This window comes from Enoplosus armatus, chromosome 2, assembly GCF_043641665.1.
Source record: "Enoplosus armatus isolate fEnoArm2 chromosome 2, fEnoArm2.hap1, whole genome shotgun sequence".
NCBI lineage: Eukaryota > Metazoa > Chordata > Actinopteri > Centrarchiformes > Enoplosidae > Enoplosus > Enoplosus armatus.
The window spans coordinates 24,642,354-24,658,465 of record NC_092181.1 but is presented as its reverse complement, the minus strand read 5'-3'; the positions used below and the strand labels follow the sequence as shown (position 1 = coordinate 24,658,465).

General features: G+C 39.9%; 2 protein-coding genes across 2 annotated transcripts; one reads left to right on the top strand and one right to left on the bottom strand.

Annotated features, from left to right (window-relative positions):
- Positions 1-5,610: 5,610 nt before the first annotated feature.
- LOC139302621 (uncharacterized) lies at positions 5,611-10,118 on the top strand. The gene is made up of 3 exons (XM_070926327.1): positions 5,611-5,714; positions 8,713-8,977; positions 9,352-10,118. Exons 1-3 carry the CDS (start codon positions 5,623-5,625, stop codon positions 10,033-10,035), a joined length of 1,041 nt encoding a protein of 346 aa, XP_070782428.1. The 5' UTR covers positions 5,611-5,622; the 3' UTR covers positions 10,036-10,118.
- A 2,091-nt stretch (positions 10,119-12,209) lies between these two features.
- Positions 12,210-14,268, bottom strand: LOC139290088 (G-protein coupled receptor 4). Its single transcript, XM_070911784.1, has 2 exons — positions 13,888-14,268; positions 12,210-12,731 (listed from the first exon to the last, which is right to left on the bottom strand). The coding sequence occupies exons 1-2, from the start codon at positions 14,266-14,268 to the stop codon at positions 12,210-12,212; spliced, it is 903 nt and encodes a 300-aa protein (XP_070767885.1).
- Between the last annotated feature and the right edge of the window lie 1,844 nt (positions 14,269-16,112).

Below are 16,112 nucleotides of genomic sequence, written 5' to 3'. Positions count from 1 at the left end.
TTTGCTGTGTGGCTCTATGAACGTGGTTAACATTATACTTAACTTAACCTTAGCAAAGTCATTGTGAACATGTTAGCAAGCTCAAAGCACCGCTGTGTCTAAGTACGCCCTCACAGAGCCGCCAGCATGGCTGTAGACTCGTCGTCATACTTTGGCTAAGATCTTTTGTGCCGTTGTTCCCTGATTAAAATGTTGTACAGCGTGTTTGGACTTTCAACATTACAGCAGCTGCTACACAAATTTGAAATTCCAAAGTGTTGGATTGTGATATAAAGAAAGTTGATAGTGGAAATACACCAACAAGAAATGAGGCAGAGATTTAATGTGCTTAAAGCTAAAAGCTCTGCAGCTCCTTTGTTCTTACCATAAAGTTGACTCATACTCCGCCAAGAATATCATTTGTCTGGTGTTTGGTGGGTATCACACATTTTTATGATGATCTCAGTGATGATTCAGAGACTTTCGCCCTCATGACTTCAGTAAAGTTCTGTAGGAAACATTGAATTAATGTGTTGTTTTTCAGCAAATCCACAGATTTGAATGAATAATGTCATGAAACTGTGAAAATATCAGAATCGCTATAGGTATTGATCTCCAACAACCATTTCGGCAAAGACCATAACTAAAACATGATTAAACAAATGTCTTCCCGTGGGGGAAGTAAGGAAACGGCAAAAGTAAGAATGAAAGGATATAAAAACAGTGTGTCAGAAAGCTCCATCATGCTCTGTACATGCGGTCTGTGATGGAGAACTTGAGCTTGATTTTGGCTCAAGAGTTTGTTACATCACATCCTGTAAATGTTTCCTACTTTACACCTTTGTCCTGCACCAGCAAACCGAGAAATTGAAACTGTTTAAACCAGAAAACCAAGAAACTGTGAGACAGTACTTCCATAAATATAAACTCTGGAGTCATTGCAGCAGAACTCACTGATAAACCTTCCACATATACGATTCTTTTTTTCATTTTACTCCATTCTGAAATTTAAATAATGCTATGTGAGATCTGTCTTATCTGTCTTTTGACAGTGACCCTTGAAAGCACCCTACAATTTTCTGAATCCTGCTCCTTTTGCAATCTGACATGAACGCAAACCTAAAAGGGATGTAACCAGATTGCATTTCTTAAAAGGTTCCTTTGGAGGGTTAACTTGTTGATCTTACGCAGATTTCTACACCAGCAACTTAAACTGTATAAGGGCACTTCTTCGTGGTCCAGTGTGACCTTCTGCCCACTCTAGCTGAGTGAATCATCCTGCTGGTCTTCAGCTGATCCGCTCCACAGAGCATCTCTGAGCAGCTGAGCTCATTACTGAGGTCAAGGGCTGCAGATTAGGAAGACAGATTTACTCCCAGGAAGTAGGACGACACATTTGTTCACCGTGCCTCACTGTCTTTGATGTGAGACCACATGCAAACCAAAGGAATTAACATTTATTTTGACATATATTGGAAATAATTGGAAATTATGTAACATATTTTTTATTAGTACATGCCAATTAATTGCCATTTGTGACAATGCATCACTAAATAAAATGACTACATCACATATTTTCCTTATACACAGTAACTATAGAAAATATATGGCTGACCAACACTTTCTGCAATATATGAGGAGGGGCAATAACAGGTGTATTCCGCTGTATGCTTGAAATACAATATGTGACAAACGCCACTCCATAATATATTATATTGGAGGTATTCGGTGACATGTGTTGCATAGGAGAGTAATGATTCTCTTCCTTATATTTACCTCAAACTTAAAATGTTTTAAATACAAATTAGAAGCTAGGGAATACATTATGTCAATGAGGGTCCTCACAAGCAAAGAAGTACAAGTGTGTGTGTGAGTCATATCAGGCCACGTGTAACTGAGAAATGGGCAGAGACAGTAGAGAAGGATGTTTGCAAATATACTCTGGGTTTTTTTGTTGTTGGAGTTCCGCAGAAAAAGGAAGTGAATATATTTCTGAGAAGAAGGCAACAACACAGGAATTAAACCTCTGTCGAAATGGAAACTGGTGGTGCAGACTGAATATGTGTTGGCACGACCGGTTAGTCAAAAGGTTTTATTGCAGAAATGGTGCTTAATTTGTTTCTGAACCTTTTTATTCTACCAGTGAGCAATTCACTCCTCTTTATCTGCAACTCAAGGGCCCTCTCTGGTGTCACTTCTTCAAACTTCAACCAAAGAGTTTATGTCCCCCAGCTGACGACTAACAAAAGATTAGAGAAAATACTAATTTGAAACTGTATTAAAATAATTTAGAGACAGTTGAGACATTTCGTTTCTTGGGAGTATATTTTGACTAATGAGTATTATGGAGAGAGCACATTAAAAATATTGTGGATAAGTGAAAAAAATGTATAAATGTGATGAGATGCCTTGTAGGGTTGGACTAGGGAGCCAATTGCATCCTTGAAATATATATATATATATATGTGTGTGTGTGTGTGTGTGTGTGTGTAGCTCTAATTAGATTAATTTGATTAGATAATCAAAAACTGTAGGATTAGATGTGAGCCATGCCTGGGCTTTTAAGACTAGACTATTTATAGGATCACATTCATTTTGGTTCCTGTTCATACTGGCATTCTGGGTAATTAGAGAGTGGACAAACTAACCAAACAGGAAAACATAGACATAAAGTGTGGCAACCGCACTGAGATCAGGAGAAAAGGGGAAGACATTCAATTCAAAGTAGAGTGGGTGTTGTAAGAAATACATGAGGAAAAAGACAAGAGGAGGTAATAATGAATAGATTAAGAATAGCAGAGAGTAATCTGATAGGCACACTTTACGTTATAGGGAAATGTAAAGGAACTTGATGGGAAAGGTCGGCCAAAGCAGACACTGTAGGAGTTAACTAACTCCAGAAGATGGCAGTAATGCAACACTAAGGATGCCAGCTGCAGTTAAACCACAAGGAAGAAGGAGGAAGCCAGTTAAGTGAAAGCAAAGCAGTTCTTTTCATTGTATGACCTCCGAACTCTTCCCTTTACCAATGAAAAGGAAAAATCTATTGAAAGATCATCCTAAAGAGATTTCAAGCAGAATTAGAACAAGATGCCTCACTCTCCCTACTTCACCGAAAGCTAAAGAAACTCATTTCAAAATGATGAATTATATTTATCCTTGTAATGAGTTTCTGAGACACAGATTCAACACGGACAAAAACAATGGCATGTTTTGTGATTTGGATATTGAAGCTTTAGAACATTTGTTCTTTGCTTGTAATCATACAAGATCTTTTGGGGAATAAATTAAAAATTGGATATCTGAAAAGGACTTTCAATTGCCCAAATTAGACAATAATTATATTAAATTTGGAGTTATAATTGGGGATAAAAAACGAAAAATGATGTACAATAGCCTGATTATTACGACTAAACAATTTATCCACACATGTAAATTTATTAATGCCAGCCCACTCTTCTTAGTCGTCATTAATGAGTTAACAAATTTCAAGAACGCACTGAAATGTATAAAAACTAGCACAAGCCTTGGACATTTACAGTTATTATTATTTATTTATTTCTGATTAGACCTCTGGTTTTTCCTTGTTTTTGCCTTATTTTTATTGTTTTGTGCTCCGTCTGGGATTTGTAATGTTATAACTTTGTTACCAACTTATTGTAATGGCCAGACTTTATTTACTAAAGGTCTTTAAAATATATATATATATATATTCAGTGAACTGAATCATTAGAATCAGTTCATTTACAAAAAAGATTCGTTCAAAAGATTCGTTGCGGAGTCCGATTCACTGAACTGACGCACGGCCGAACGTTCAGATCATCTCGTGAACTAAAGCGCTCGTTCACAGAAACACAAACAACGTCACTGTTTGGCGAGAGGGCGGCTACTGAAATAAATATATCATATATATATATTATATATAAATATATTTTCTATTACGCGGCTCGGTTTTATTTCTTTACTGTACCTGATGCAAACTGTATGCTCGGCCTACAATAAAATGGCACTTCTGTAAAACGACTCGATTTTTCGTTTTCTTCTGAAACAGCGCTGCGTTTCATTAGTAGTTCCACTTAAAAAAAAAAAAAAACTGACTTTACAACAAAGCGGTAAAATAACAATTGTCACACAAAAACAGTAAGACAGTAAGGAGCAACTTTGTACAAGCCAGAGGAGCCCAAAGACATCAATTGTGAGTTATTTTTTGCATCAAATAAAATGTACATCCTTTTATTTTACATTAATATTGAAAGTCTTTGTAGAACTTTATTGTTCTTCACATATTCGATGAATGTGCCATACTGCTTGAGTTCAACAGCAAACCGGTGAAAGCAGGGTTTGGAGCCGGATTAGTTTTTTCAGTAGTTCCATTTACAGCATGTGAAGCCGAGCACAGAAGCCGCGTGGACAGCTGGGGTGGGGCTGGGGAGGGGCGGTGGATTTCAGGGGACTCTTTTCTCTGCGACACTTTTCTCTGCTTCACTGCTTTTTACACATAATCAGAAACACCTGCGGACTCATTTCAGTGTGTCGGAGGCGCCTTCTGAGACGTAATCAGCTGCATCAGTTTCTGACTTCAGTTTCTGTTCGTGATCTGTATCATGATTACCAGAACTATTACTGCTACGGGCTCATGATGTCTTGCAAAACTGCAAATTTTCCATGCGTTTACAGATAATATTGGAAATAAAGAAATCGCACAAGCTGTAGTACAACAATCTAAGTAAACATTTAAACTGCAATTAGTTAGTTATATGACATCTTTCAATAAAATATCACATGCGAACTAGGCGAGTGAACTTATACACATATAAGCCACCGATACAGACCTATAAGATATATTAGAAAAAAGATAAACAGAAGCTTTCATAAGGATGATGATGTTGATCAATGCGCGTCATTAAATAAATGAATAACAGGAGTTTTAGTAGGCTACTGCCACCTAACCATGGATGTACAGGCGCCTCTCAATGAATTAGGAAAAGTTCATTTATTTCAGTAATTCAATTCAAAAAGTGAAACGCATATTATACAGATTCATTACATTATATGAGTTTCACTTTTTGAATTGAATTACTGAAATAAATGAACTTTTCCTCAATATTCTAATTCCTTGAGATGCGCCTGTATTTTCTTCCACCAAATGCATGACTGCAATGTATTGTCTCCTCTGGAGGGACCATCGCTGTTGATGGCCCCCTCAGACCTCCAAGGGTCGATCTCCCCAAGTTCTCTTCAGTTTTTCAGACAAGCTGAATGACATTTATGATGGCAGTTGCGGTTTCCCAGAAGGACAAGTCAATGAGTAACTGTTGAACTGCTAATAAGTGCCACCTACTCCTGAAAGAACTTAACCATACAGCCCTTCCCCCCCCTCATCGATCCCTTTGACTGATAACACTATCATACCTTCAACAAACACCCTTCCCCCTATAAATTCCTCAGCTCAGTGAGTGGTGGGACGATATAAACGCATTGTATACAGCGTAGGATGGGACCATGCAGACGGAGCTCCAGTAAAGCGCTGAATGACTTGGTGAACGAATCTTTTTAAAGAATTGATTCTGATGACTCAGTACACTGAAAAGAAAGGCTTTGCCCACTAGACTTTTCACTTTCGGTTTCCGACATCCCTGAGTGATGTCGCAAAGCGGAGCCACCTTCTCTGTTTTCATAGCATTTTGTGTTTATTACACGATCTTTTACCACGAGTCAAGAGACGCTGAAAACAGGTCGGTTATTGTATGCTGTTTACAAGGTTCATTATTGAAGGTCAGCTCAATGTATGTGACTCATTAACGTCCAAATCCCCTGTTTCCGACGGCCTCTCGACGGGACAGACCGGTACACCAAACTCAATTTTAAAAGCAGGTGTTTTATGATAGGGCATGTTTCTGAAACCCACGCACTGTCGGCGGGCATGTCGACGGTAATGATCGACAGTGTCGCAGTCCAAAGTGTATTGTCTTCCGCGACCGACTCTACAATCTGATGTTATATAATTCCGTCACACAAGGAGAAAACATCGAGTATTTTGACAACGAGAAGCTAAAAACGTCAGTTTTTCAGACAAATATAAACAAGAGATACGTGTGAACGCGGCATTATGAGACCGCGTTTCCTTTGCTCCCATCCTTTGTTGAAGTCGATATCATATTAGCAAAATTAGCGAACCACCGGTAACGTTAAGTTACACAGTCGTAGTATTTCTTTTTTCATTGAACATGTCTGAAGCAGCTAAAAGCGTCGGGTGTGTCACAGTTTGACCACGCGGAGTGTTCCATTTTGCTGCTCGTGCTCGCCAGCTGTAGGCGCGAGCACAAGCATCGGGACCCACACACGAGACTGACTCACTGCGACTTACAAACACATCTCTCTGTGTAAATAAAATCTATTTTATGTGGACCATTAGCTCCGTGGTGCTAACAAGCTTGCCGTTTGCTAACGTTACCAAGCAACCAGAGACAGGTCCGTGCAGTGCAGCTGAGGCAGATCAGAAATACTTTATTTATTAGACTATTGTAACTTGCGGGACCAAGGTACGTTTTAGACCAAGGTGCGTTTTAACCGTTTGCGTTTTCGATGCGTTTGACACAGACAGAAGCCAGAAGCAGGCCGTTTTTTCGTTTTTTAAATTTTGGACAGCAACAACAAAGATCACAAATTTAGCTCGATTTCTTGTTTTTCCTGATTTTAGTGATAAAACGAAGTTACCGCTCAGTTTTTGTATTGGTGGCTATGAATCAGTTTTATTTACATATCGCCATATCATAAAAGACGTTATTCCAGGGCACGTTTCATATAGAGCAGGTCTAGACCAGACTTCATTCAGATTCGTAATATTTACAGACCCAAGAGTTCCCAGTTGGGCTGAGAGAGAAAGAGAGAGGGGGGAACATACAGCACAATGCAAGTTCCACATAGAGATTCAGAGTAATGGTAATGGTAGTGGTAATAATATCAATTTATGGTGCCCATTAGTCTTTAATAATTGATTAAAATGGAAGAATAATGTATTATTATGCTCTTACTGACAGGTACCGCACAGAATTTTGTTTTATGACTTACAATGACAATAACAAAAAAAATCATTTCAAATTGGATTATAAAGTCATGCTGCAGCGTTTTACTGTGTTGCCTGTTCATGTGCAGCTGAGTGATCATAACGCATCATGTCTGTTTCGAAAATGAAAGCACTTTAGTAAGTTTTCCTCAGGATGTGCTGCGGACAGTAAAGTCTGTTCTCAATAATCAGAAAGAAGAACGGCACGAAACCAACAGCAAGTTACAATAAATGACCAGCAGGTGTCGCACATGTGAACACCAAAAGGTCTGTACACTCAGTGTCTCAAAACATTTATATAAATGTGGATAGGGTTAGGGTTGGGTCTTTTATGATTTGGCGATATGTGAATAAGATTGAATCATAGCCACCAATACAAATGTGGTCTGTCTGTCTGTCTGTTTATGCACGAATCGTTAAAACGAAAAAACGGAAAGTTAAAAGATTATACATTATATCAATGATTATTATCACAGAAACATGAATGTGTAAGTAGCATTTTACTGTTGTAACTGTACAAGTTTTGTGTGTGAATGTGTAAATGTCCAATCAGAAAATTAACCAGTAACTCCAGCTGTCCAGTAAAAAGTATAATATTTCCCACTGAAATGTAGTGGAGTAAAAGTATAAAGTAGCACAAAAGGAGAATACTCACCTGAAGTAAAAGTTAAAAAAAAATGGTATTTAAGTACAGATACAGATACAATACTACTATAGTATCCACAGATATGCATTGAAGTAAAAACAGATATGTGTATCCACGGATACCCTCTGAAGTATTATCTCCCCTATTTTTTTTTCAGACAAACTGCATCTTTTTTTTAAGTAGAAATTACTGAATATTTCTGAGTAAATATCAGTAGCATCAATACATAGCTTCATCCTTGAGTCTGGTTTTACAGTGGTTGGTTGCTTTTATATGCCACATCCATGATAATAAAGAAATAATTTGACCTATGAAAAATGCATCACTTTAAGGTTTTATACCTCCTCAATAAATAAATGATGTATTGAACTTCCAGTCAAAGGAAATGTAACTGAGCCTGTACTGATGGTCTAATGCAGTTTATTCTTCAATCCTTCATAGACCAACGTAAGAGCTATGCAAAATAATACATTAAACTCTGTTAGCACCAGAAAGTTGGTTCCATAAAATAAACTCAAAATTATTAGACACAAATAAATGCACTTATTAATTTCCGTTTCTGCACTGTTTACAAGAACCTTTTTTCCTTTCAGTTTCCCTTTGCTGAACGCATACAGTGTCTTTTCAAAATAAAGTTTCACAGGAAGTAACAAAATAAGAGTAGATCTAGGGGAATAAATGCACAATCAGCTCTTTGTTTAAATCTGCAGCGGGGGATGGTCATGAGGCCCAAGCCAGAGGAGCCTGGAATTAGTGAAGGAGGTCTGTGATGTAGTAGTCCTACTCAGGGCTTTAAAAACTAACAGAGCAGCCTTAAAATAAATGTGAAAGTGTACAGGTAGCCGGTGCAGAGAGGCTAGAATAGGACAGATATGGTCCCTCTACCTGGAACCAGTCAGGAATCTGGCATTTTGGACCAGTTTTGTCAATCATATAGATAACATGTAACATTATGTTATCCTCTGATTTGTACTGCTTTAAAAGAAAAAAAATATAAAGGATTGCTGTTAATCATCCACAGAATGTCCTCCACTCTTTTCCGTCATGTCATCTGGCAGTCAGGGGGACTGGTGGCCTACCTTCATCCCAGGCCCTGGACCCTGGGCTCTGTTATCCTGGAGCGCAGCACCCCTGGCAGCCTGGGAGGTAGCATCTTCCATCTGGAGAGGCAGGAGTTCTTATCCTGGCTGTTGGAGGCGAGAGCTATTGCAGAGCTGCTGTGTGACAGGCTGGCAGTTCGGAGGTGTGCGCTGGTTAGCAGACCCCACAGAGACAGACCTGCCCAGGTGAGGGTTTGTTTGACCAGTTGATAGAGTGGTTGGCTGCACAGTACAACCAGTGCATGGAAAGTGAAGCCTCAGAAACGACTAGACACAATTATTTCATAAGCATTTGTAACTACTGTACAGCTCCCATGAGTCTTGAACATAGGTGTGCTCTCAGCGCCTCATGGGAGGTGTAGTTGTTAATAAAAAGATTATTATTATATTTATATATATATATATATATATATATTTATATGAGCTTATGAATTGTCTGTTAAATAAAAATTTTAAATAAAATTGCTTTCCTCCAAAAACTCACAACTAAGCCGGTCAGCAGCTCGAATCACTCCTGTGTTCACGTCAATCAGCGCTTCAGTAACTAAATATATCCACAGATCCGTGTCCTCCCTCTGCATGGTCTGGAGGCAGAATGGTGCCCGCATGAGGCTGGAGAAGAGGAGCACAATGCCCACGACCCGGGGTACTGCACCTCCAAGACTGCTCCTCGATGGAGGGACTCCAGCCTGACTGAAATCCAGGCCAAGATTCGAGCCAAGCTCCCGTTACCTGACACCCCGCCCAATCTGACTTTCCTTGGGGGCGATCCGGCTGATCCGGGCCTTTTTCCGCGCATTGTTCGTGGGGAGGAGCAGAACTGGCGGGTGTGGGAGGACAAGGGTCATGTGGCCTTTCTCACTCCTTTCCCCAACTCCCCTGGCTTTACTGTGCTGGTCCCACGCCGACCTTTGACCTCTGATATATTCAGACTAGAAAAAGGGGACTATGAGGAACTGGTGCTGGCAGCCAGGAAGGTGTCGAAGCTTCTTGAGGAGGGTTTAGGTGCCTGGGGGGTGGGGCTTATTTTTGAGGGGTTTGAGGTTGACTACGCTCACGCCAAGTTGATACCTCTGTGTCTACCTTCATCGTCGGGGACAGGAGAAGACACCAGTAAACCACCCCCCCCCCAGTTTTACCCCCGTTATCCTGGTTATGTGACCTCAGAAGATGGACCTGAAGCCAGCCTGGAAAGTCTGAAGGACCTGCACATCAAAATTACTCAGATTGATGCTAAAGTTTGATTCCTACTCACATGCAATATACACAATAAACAAGAAGTGTATAAAATAACAAACACCTTAATTTCCTGCTGCAGGCAATTTGATTTGAGTGACTTATTTTGTAATGTAATATACACCAAATGTTTTAGAGTTGATTTTATTAACATGTAAAATGTAGTTTTTCTAATTAAAATAAAAAAGACAAATCATTCTGCAGTTCAAGTTCCTTCACATGTGTACTGTAAGATGACAACAAACACTTTGATTCATTAAGTTTTGATCAAGAATAGTGTTTAAATTTATTTATATTGAGGTAATCTATGGATATTTTTATGCACTTCAAAGTCAGTGTTATTTAAAATAAAAAATATTACACTCTGAAAAAGAAAACCACAGACGAAAGTTACATTATATTTTTTGACGATTACCTCAACTGTTTTTTTTAATTTTTTTTATAATGTATCCTTTTGAGAGTTGAAATAATATAAGTCAGTTTTTAATTCTCAAACAACAACTCAAATATATTACAGTGATTACACTGTGTTCATCATTAATTACAGTGTGTTACATATTTAGTTTGTACATAATCTGCATGCACACTCATTACACTGTTGCTAATTGGTCCCACAGTGCGTTTCTGATTATGAGGCTTCATTAATGACTGGCTAAGTGCTTAATCAGTGCTCTGTAAACCAGTTTCTGCCCCAGGCTGTCATTGAAATGGACAAAAAGAGGTGTGCGTGTTAACGAGAAGGGTTTCTAACACCGGTTGCTACAGCAGATGGAGATAACGAACTAAAGTCTTACAGGAACAATCTACCCACTTTCAACCAGCAGCCTCTTCTACTTCCACTTTAGTTAAGTGAAGACAGCAAAGCATATTTCATGAGACAAGGGGGAAAAACCGTTCCTTGTGTAAACTTGTCTTGTGACTAGGGTTGGCTATCAAGAACCGCAACTGATTCCAAATTTCCAAGAACTGTGGATTCGATAAGACGCGTGTGTTTCAATGCTGCTTATTGGTTCCTAACTTTAGCATATCCATAAAAGTTGTTATTTTCCAGGACCTAACGTCACGTGATTTGTTACACAGTACACCAACAAAGCACGTGAGAAGAGACACTTTGGAGGCATGGCTGACTGCAGCATACGCTCGAAAGTTTGTGGATGAATGTCACTGAGCCGTGACTTGGTGTGGTGTTAAGTATGCAAAAGAAATGATTGATATCTGCTTATTCACAGCAACATCCATCGAGTCTTATTTTTCTGTGTCATAGCACATCAGAAACAGCTGAAAAATATTGGAATCAGAACCATGAATCGATCAAATTGAAACGATACCCAACCCTACTTGTGACTGCTTTGGAGCTAGTGAAGCCACATTTGAAAGGATATATATATATATGGTTGAAATAAAGAGTAAAATGTGAGTTGAGAAAGGAAACCAAACCTGATGTGCACTGATCATATTTATCTGTGTGCTCTCACACACCCTTGTAGCTACACTTTATTATCTTGACATTTTGTACATTTCTTCCCTACAAAGGCAATGAGCAGTAACAACAGTGAAGTTAAACATTTTTTTTTTAGTTTTAAGGCTGGCTGGCAAACTGACACACAGAAAGGTTGCAGCATATTTCTTCATTTTATGCATTTTAGGCTGATTATCTTACCTTTATATATCGTTATCATAGAACCTACTATATACCAAACATATAATCAGATACTGCACTCTGCTTTTTGATAACAAGAAATAGGATGGAAAAATGCAGCCTTCCTGTCCAAGTTAATCATTTTAAAGCTTTATTATTTACAGTATAGCTATATGAATTAAATGTATCTGTGTGTTGGTGTGTGTGTCTCTTGCTAGGTGTTTAGTTGGCTGTTTTTCTGGCAGAAAGTGCCAGAAGAGTCCACAGATTACAGTTACTGCAGTTCAGCTTGGTGTTTAGCTCTGTTTTGCTGTTACTGCAACTTCAATGTGATGCTTTCACAGAAATGATACATTTTTGTGGCATAACCCTTTTTTTGAGGGTAAAACAGACATCAAAAAGTCAGATGCCAGTCAAACTCAGTTGTGACCAAATATGTAGTTTCTGCGTTTTAGCTTTGTTTGTCCAGTCATCCGTGGTAAAAATGGGAATATCCATAGGAAGAAGTTTCCAAGATGGGGTTAATTTATGATGGAGGCTTGATCACACCTTGACATCACGCGGCTTCTTCGAGCCACAGCACCTGCCGTCCACGCGATCCATCTTCGTGATGTAGAGGAGAGGCTCAATGCTGCAGCTCAGGTCCATGATGGAGAACACGCTGATGCTGATCTGGCAGCGGAACACCATGAACGAGTAGTACGACACAAAGGGCATGAGAGCCACGGGCGGCAGGTAGTTGACCACGATGATGGCCAGGATGATCAGCACCATCTTGAAGGCCTTCTTCTTCACCGGGTGCATCTCCTCCTTTCCCACCACAGAACGTCTAAGGACCCAGATGACGGAGAAGTTGCAGAAGACCATGACTGCAAAGGAGAAGAGGATGACACCGCTGAAGACCTCGTTGACGCTCATGACTCCCAGGGTGCACTTGGTGAGGCCATAAGCCAGGATGAGGCCCCAGACCACCACAGAAATGCCAATGCGGATCTTATTGTCCCGGATACCAGTGAACAGCACTGGGTGGACCACGGCCACATAGCGGTCCAGGCAGATACACACCTGCAACAGCAGATCAGTGAAGGAATATCATGTTGCAGTAAATTTCAACACTTTAGTGGAAGGAAAATCTGTGTCTGGAGGGGGTTGAATCAAAATTACTGGACTACAGTTTTAATGGATGAAAAATGAATTCTCCAGACAAAAAGATGGACCTTCATATACATATACGTCTTATCAAAGGAGAAAGTGTTCTGCTCTCTAAAGACCAACAATCAGGCTCATGATATTTAAATGTGTCTAAAATACAACAGCATTAAATTACAATAAACCTATGAGACAAATAAGGGTATGAGGCTATGAGATGATGGTAGAATTTGCAGCAACCACAGTACATTATTCAGGATTATGAGCGGTGTAACATCCAAACGCAGCAGCAAACTTGCTTTTAGAAAGCTGTATTTCTGACGCTTCTATTTTAACCGGCGCAGCTTTTCTAGTCTTTACGGCACTGGTTTCGCGGATCAGGAAACTCACAGACCAATTGCATACGAGTTAAGCCAGCCCACGTGATGCTACTCAGCCAATCATATCTGTGCATTCCAGGCGATAAACATTGCGACTTGGACTACAGGCAGACGAGAGAGGTGAGAGGCGAGTGAGCGATGATGAGGCGAGTGAGCGACACAGGAAGAGAGACTGTGAAGTCAAGATGTGAAACAGTTAACAAAGAAACTCAAGCTGCTGCTTCAAAAGCTGTTTTATTTATTTTCTCTCTTTTATTTTGAAATGCAGCCCTTCTTTTACTTAATGAGAGAGGAACATTATACATATCTACAGTATTATATATCTGTATAGTTCAATGTTAAGTGACAATAGATATTGAATTGTACTTTCTTTATTTGATTTGACAGTCAGTTGTTGATTACATGCAGACGTTGATACAACGACCAGGCTTCTTCAATATATATCACACTTACTCACAACGCAAGTTAGACATTATGATGTTCTTTTCTCTAACTGGACCTCTTTGTATTTTAGTTGGATACCCCTGTATTAGAGCCTAGCCACATGTATTGAGCTTCACAGGACCTTGTGTCATCGCAGGTAACAGGTTAAGAAAAGCCTGCTGTCAAAGACACTGTCACAGTTCTTTGGCTTTTTTCATGATGCAGAGTTGATGCTGGGCTGGCGTACAGGATTACATACAAAAACTCACCAGAAAGAGTGGTGCTACGTCCTTGATCCCATAAGCGAACCTCTGAGAGTACCAGATGCGACTGTCATCCAGCAGCAGTCGGTTGACCATCTCTATGGGCGTCATCAGGCAGAAGTAGGCGTCCAAGATGGCCAGGTTGAATATGAAGATGTCAGAAGTGGACGCGTCACTTTTCTTGGTGGCGATCTGCCAGATGACCAGGATGTTACAGGGCGTCCCCACCGCCAGGTTGAACACCTTGACCCCAAAGTAGAAAATAAAGCCGTAAGGGGCCACGGCGCATACTGGGAACTGGTACCATGGTGGAGGTCCACCGGGGCCACCAGCGGTGGTAGAGTTCTCGTAGAGGTTGGTGGCGGGGTTCAGAGTGGTGTTGAACATTGTGGGGATGAAGTGCTGACGCTGGGAGGAGAGGCTGGGATGCCATGACAGAGAATGGGGAGTAGAGGGATACATTTGATTATCCACGTATCATTTTTGCCCCCCTAAAAAGTGTCACATGTTTTAAAGTCTAAACTTTACAGTCAACTTCATAGCAACAATTTTAATGCACTATTCATTGTCACAATCACACATAAATGTTCCATACAGAACACCTGGACTACACAGTGAAACCAGACATCACATCAACCCATCGTACCTCAAGAGAGAGTCCTGCAGTCCTAGTCCTCTTCACTTACTGCAGAACTTTCCTGCATGTAGCACCAGATCACGGGGGCCAGGGGTTTATAAATACGCTCCACAGGGACTAATGCCATCGTTGGATTGCTCCAGTCTGAGGGACAATGGCTATCTCTCCACAGTGCAGTAACCAACGCAAGCTGTGATTGGGCAGTAATGCAAAACAGGGTTGCTGAGACATCTTCAGTCACTGGACAGTTTGGATACGTTCAAAGGGGGCGTGTGTAGGTTGAGTTAGATGGGGTTGGCATTGTGTCCATGTATTAATGTGTGAAGGGGACTCTGCCTTCTGATGGTTCATAAAAGGGTAATCTGATCCCAGGTCTATTCCTATGGGTAATTCTTATCTACAGCAGCACTGTGTACCTGTACTCTGTTCAGTAAACAAGTGATGCAAGGTAAACATAAATGAGAAATCTAATGCAAGGTGTTACTAATGTGCCCAGACTGTGTTGGGTGTTGAGAAAAACCCCGCTGGGAAGACGAGCTTGAAAAGTCAAACGACAAACAAGCACTTAGATAAATAATGCTGTGTTTCATAACATTTTTAATTACGCAACCAACTGTTTTACACACCATCAGTTTACTCATCGTCAGCCCGCAAAAACAGTTGTGGTTTAAGAACATAATCCCTGATAATGTCATCTGGGTTATCTCTGATGGGGCTGGAGGTGTTGAATTTATAACAGAGAGCTAGAAAGATGTGGGCATTTACTAGTCATCCAGATTCTAGTGAAGGATGTCAGGATATCTCGGTCCCTGGTGCTTCAATTTTGATTTTGAAAAATCTGTCGTACGTAAATCACTCAATTTCATGTAAGCGCAACACAAAGTCAGAGAACCGCTTTAATTTGGATTTAGCAACTTTAAAACGTCTTACTGCACTCTACTATAACTGCTTTCTATTTCATTTTATGTCTTTTATTGCATTTTATTCTATCTAAATTGATTTTATTGGTTTGTTTTGCTTGTTTTTAACGTCATTCTAATGCTTTTTCTTGCCTATGTCAATTTTGAGCTTGCACTCTGAATTGCCTCTGTGTTTGAAATGTGCTCTATAAATAAAGCTGCCTTGCCTTGATTTCTAAAAGATATTGTAGATGTTGAAAGAAATGTTTTTTTTCTCCATTCATTTAAATACAGAGATTCATGAAATCTCATACAGAACTTTAAAGGTGAGCCAGTTCCGGGCTCTTGGGGTTGTGTGTGCTGGCCCACTGGAATGACTTACTGGAACAGTTAATGGACCTGAGCCGTCGTTAATGTTATTAGTTACACCACTTCACAGTGTCAAAAGGTCCATTGTGGTTAAAAGTATGTAACTTCACAGTGACAACTACAATGCAGATTCCAATACGTTTAAAAAGTCGACGTTAGAAAGTAGGACTTTATAAAACAATACATGCAACGACAAAAATATATAACAATACTTTATTCACTAAATCAGACAAACATCATACTTTGGCTTACAAATAGGCATTGATAGTCAAATACTCGGGAGAACACCTCAGGCAGTATCTGACACATGAATCTGTTTAATTACA

What these genes read in the sequence shown, in the direction of transcription:
- LOC139302621 (XM_070926327.1), top strand. Translation starts at nt 5,623, where the DNA reads ATGTCGCAAAGCGGAGCCACCTTCTCTGTTTTCATAGCATTTTGTGTT. An exon ending in TCAAGAGACGCTGAAAACAG is followed by an intron (nt 5,715 to 8,712) that starts GTCGGTTATTGT and finishes AATCATCCACAG; the next exon opens with AATGTCCTCCACTCTTTTCC. An exon ending in ACAGAGACAGACCTGCCCAG is followed by an intron (nt 8,978 to 9,351) that starts GTGAGGGTTTGT and finishes ATATATCCACAG; the next exon opens with ATCCGTGTCCTCCCTCTGCA.
- LOC139290088 (XM_070911784.1), bottom strand. Translation starts at nt 14,268, where the DNA reads ATGTTCAACACCACTCTGAACCCCGCCACCAACCTCTACGAGAACTCT. An exon ending in ACGTAGCACCACTCTTTCTG is followed by an intron (nt 12,732 to 13,887) that starts GTGAGTTTTTGT and finishes CTGCTGTTGCAG; the next exon opens with GTGTGTATCTGCCTGGACCG.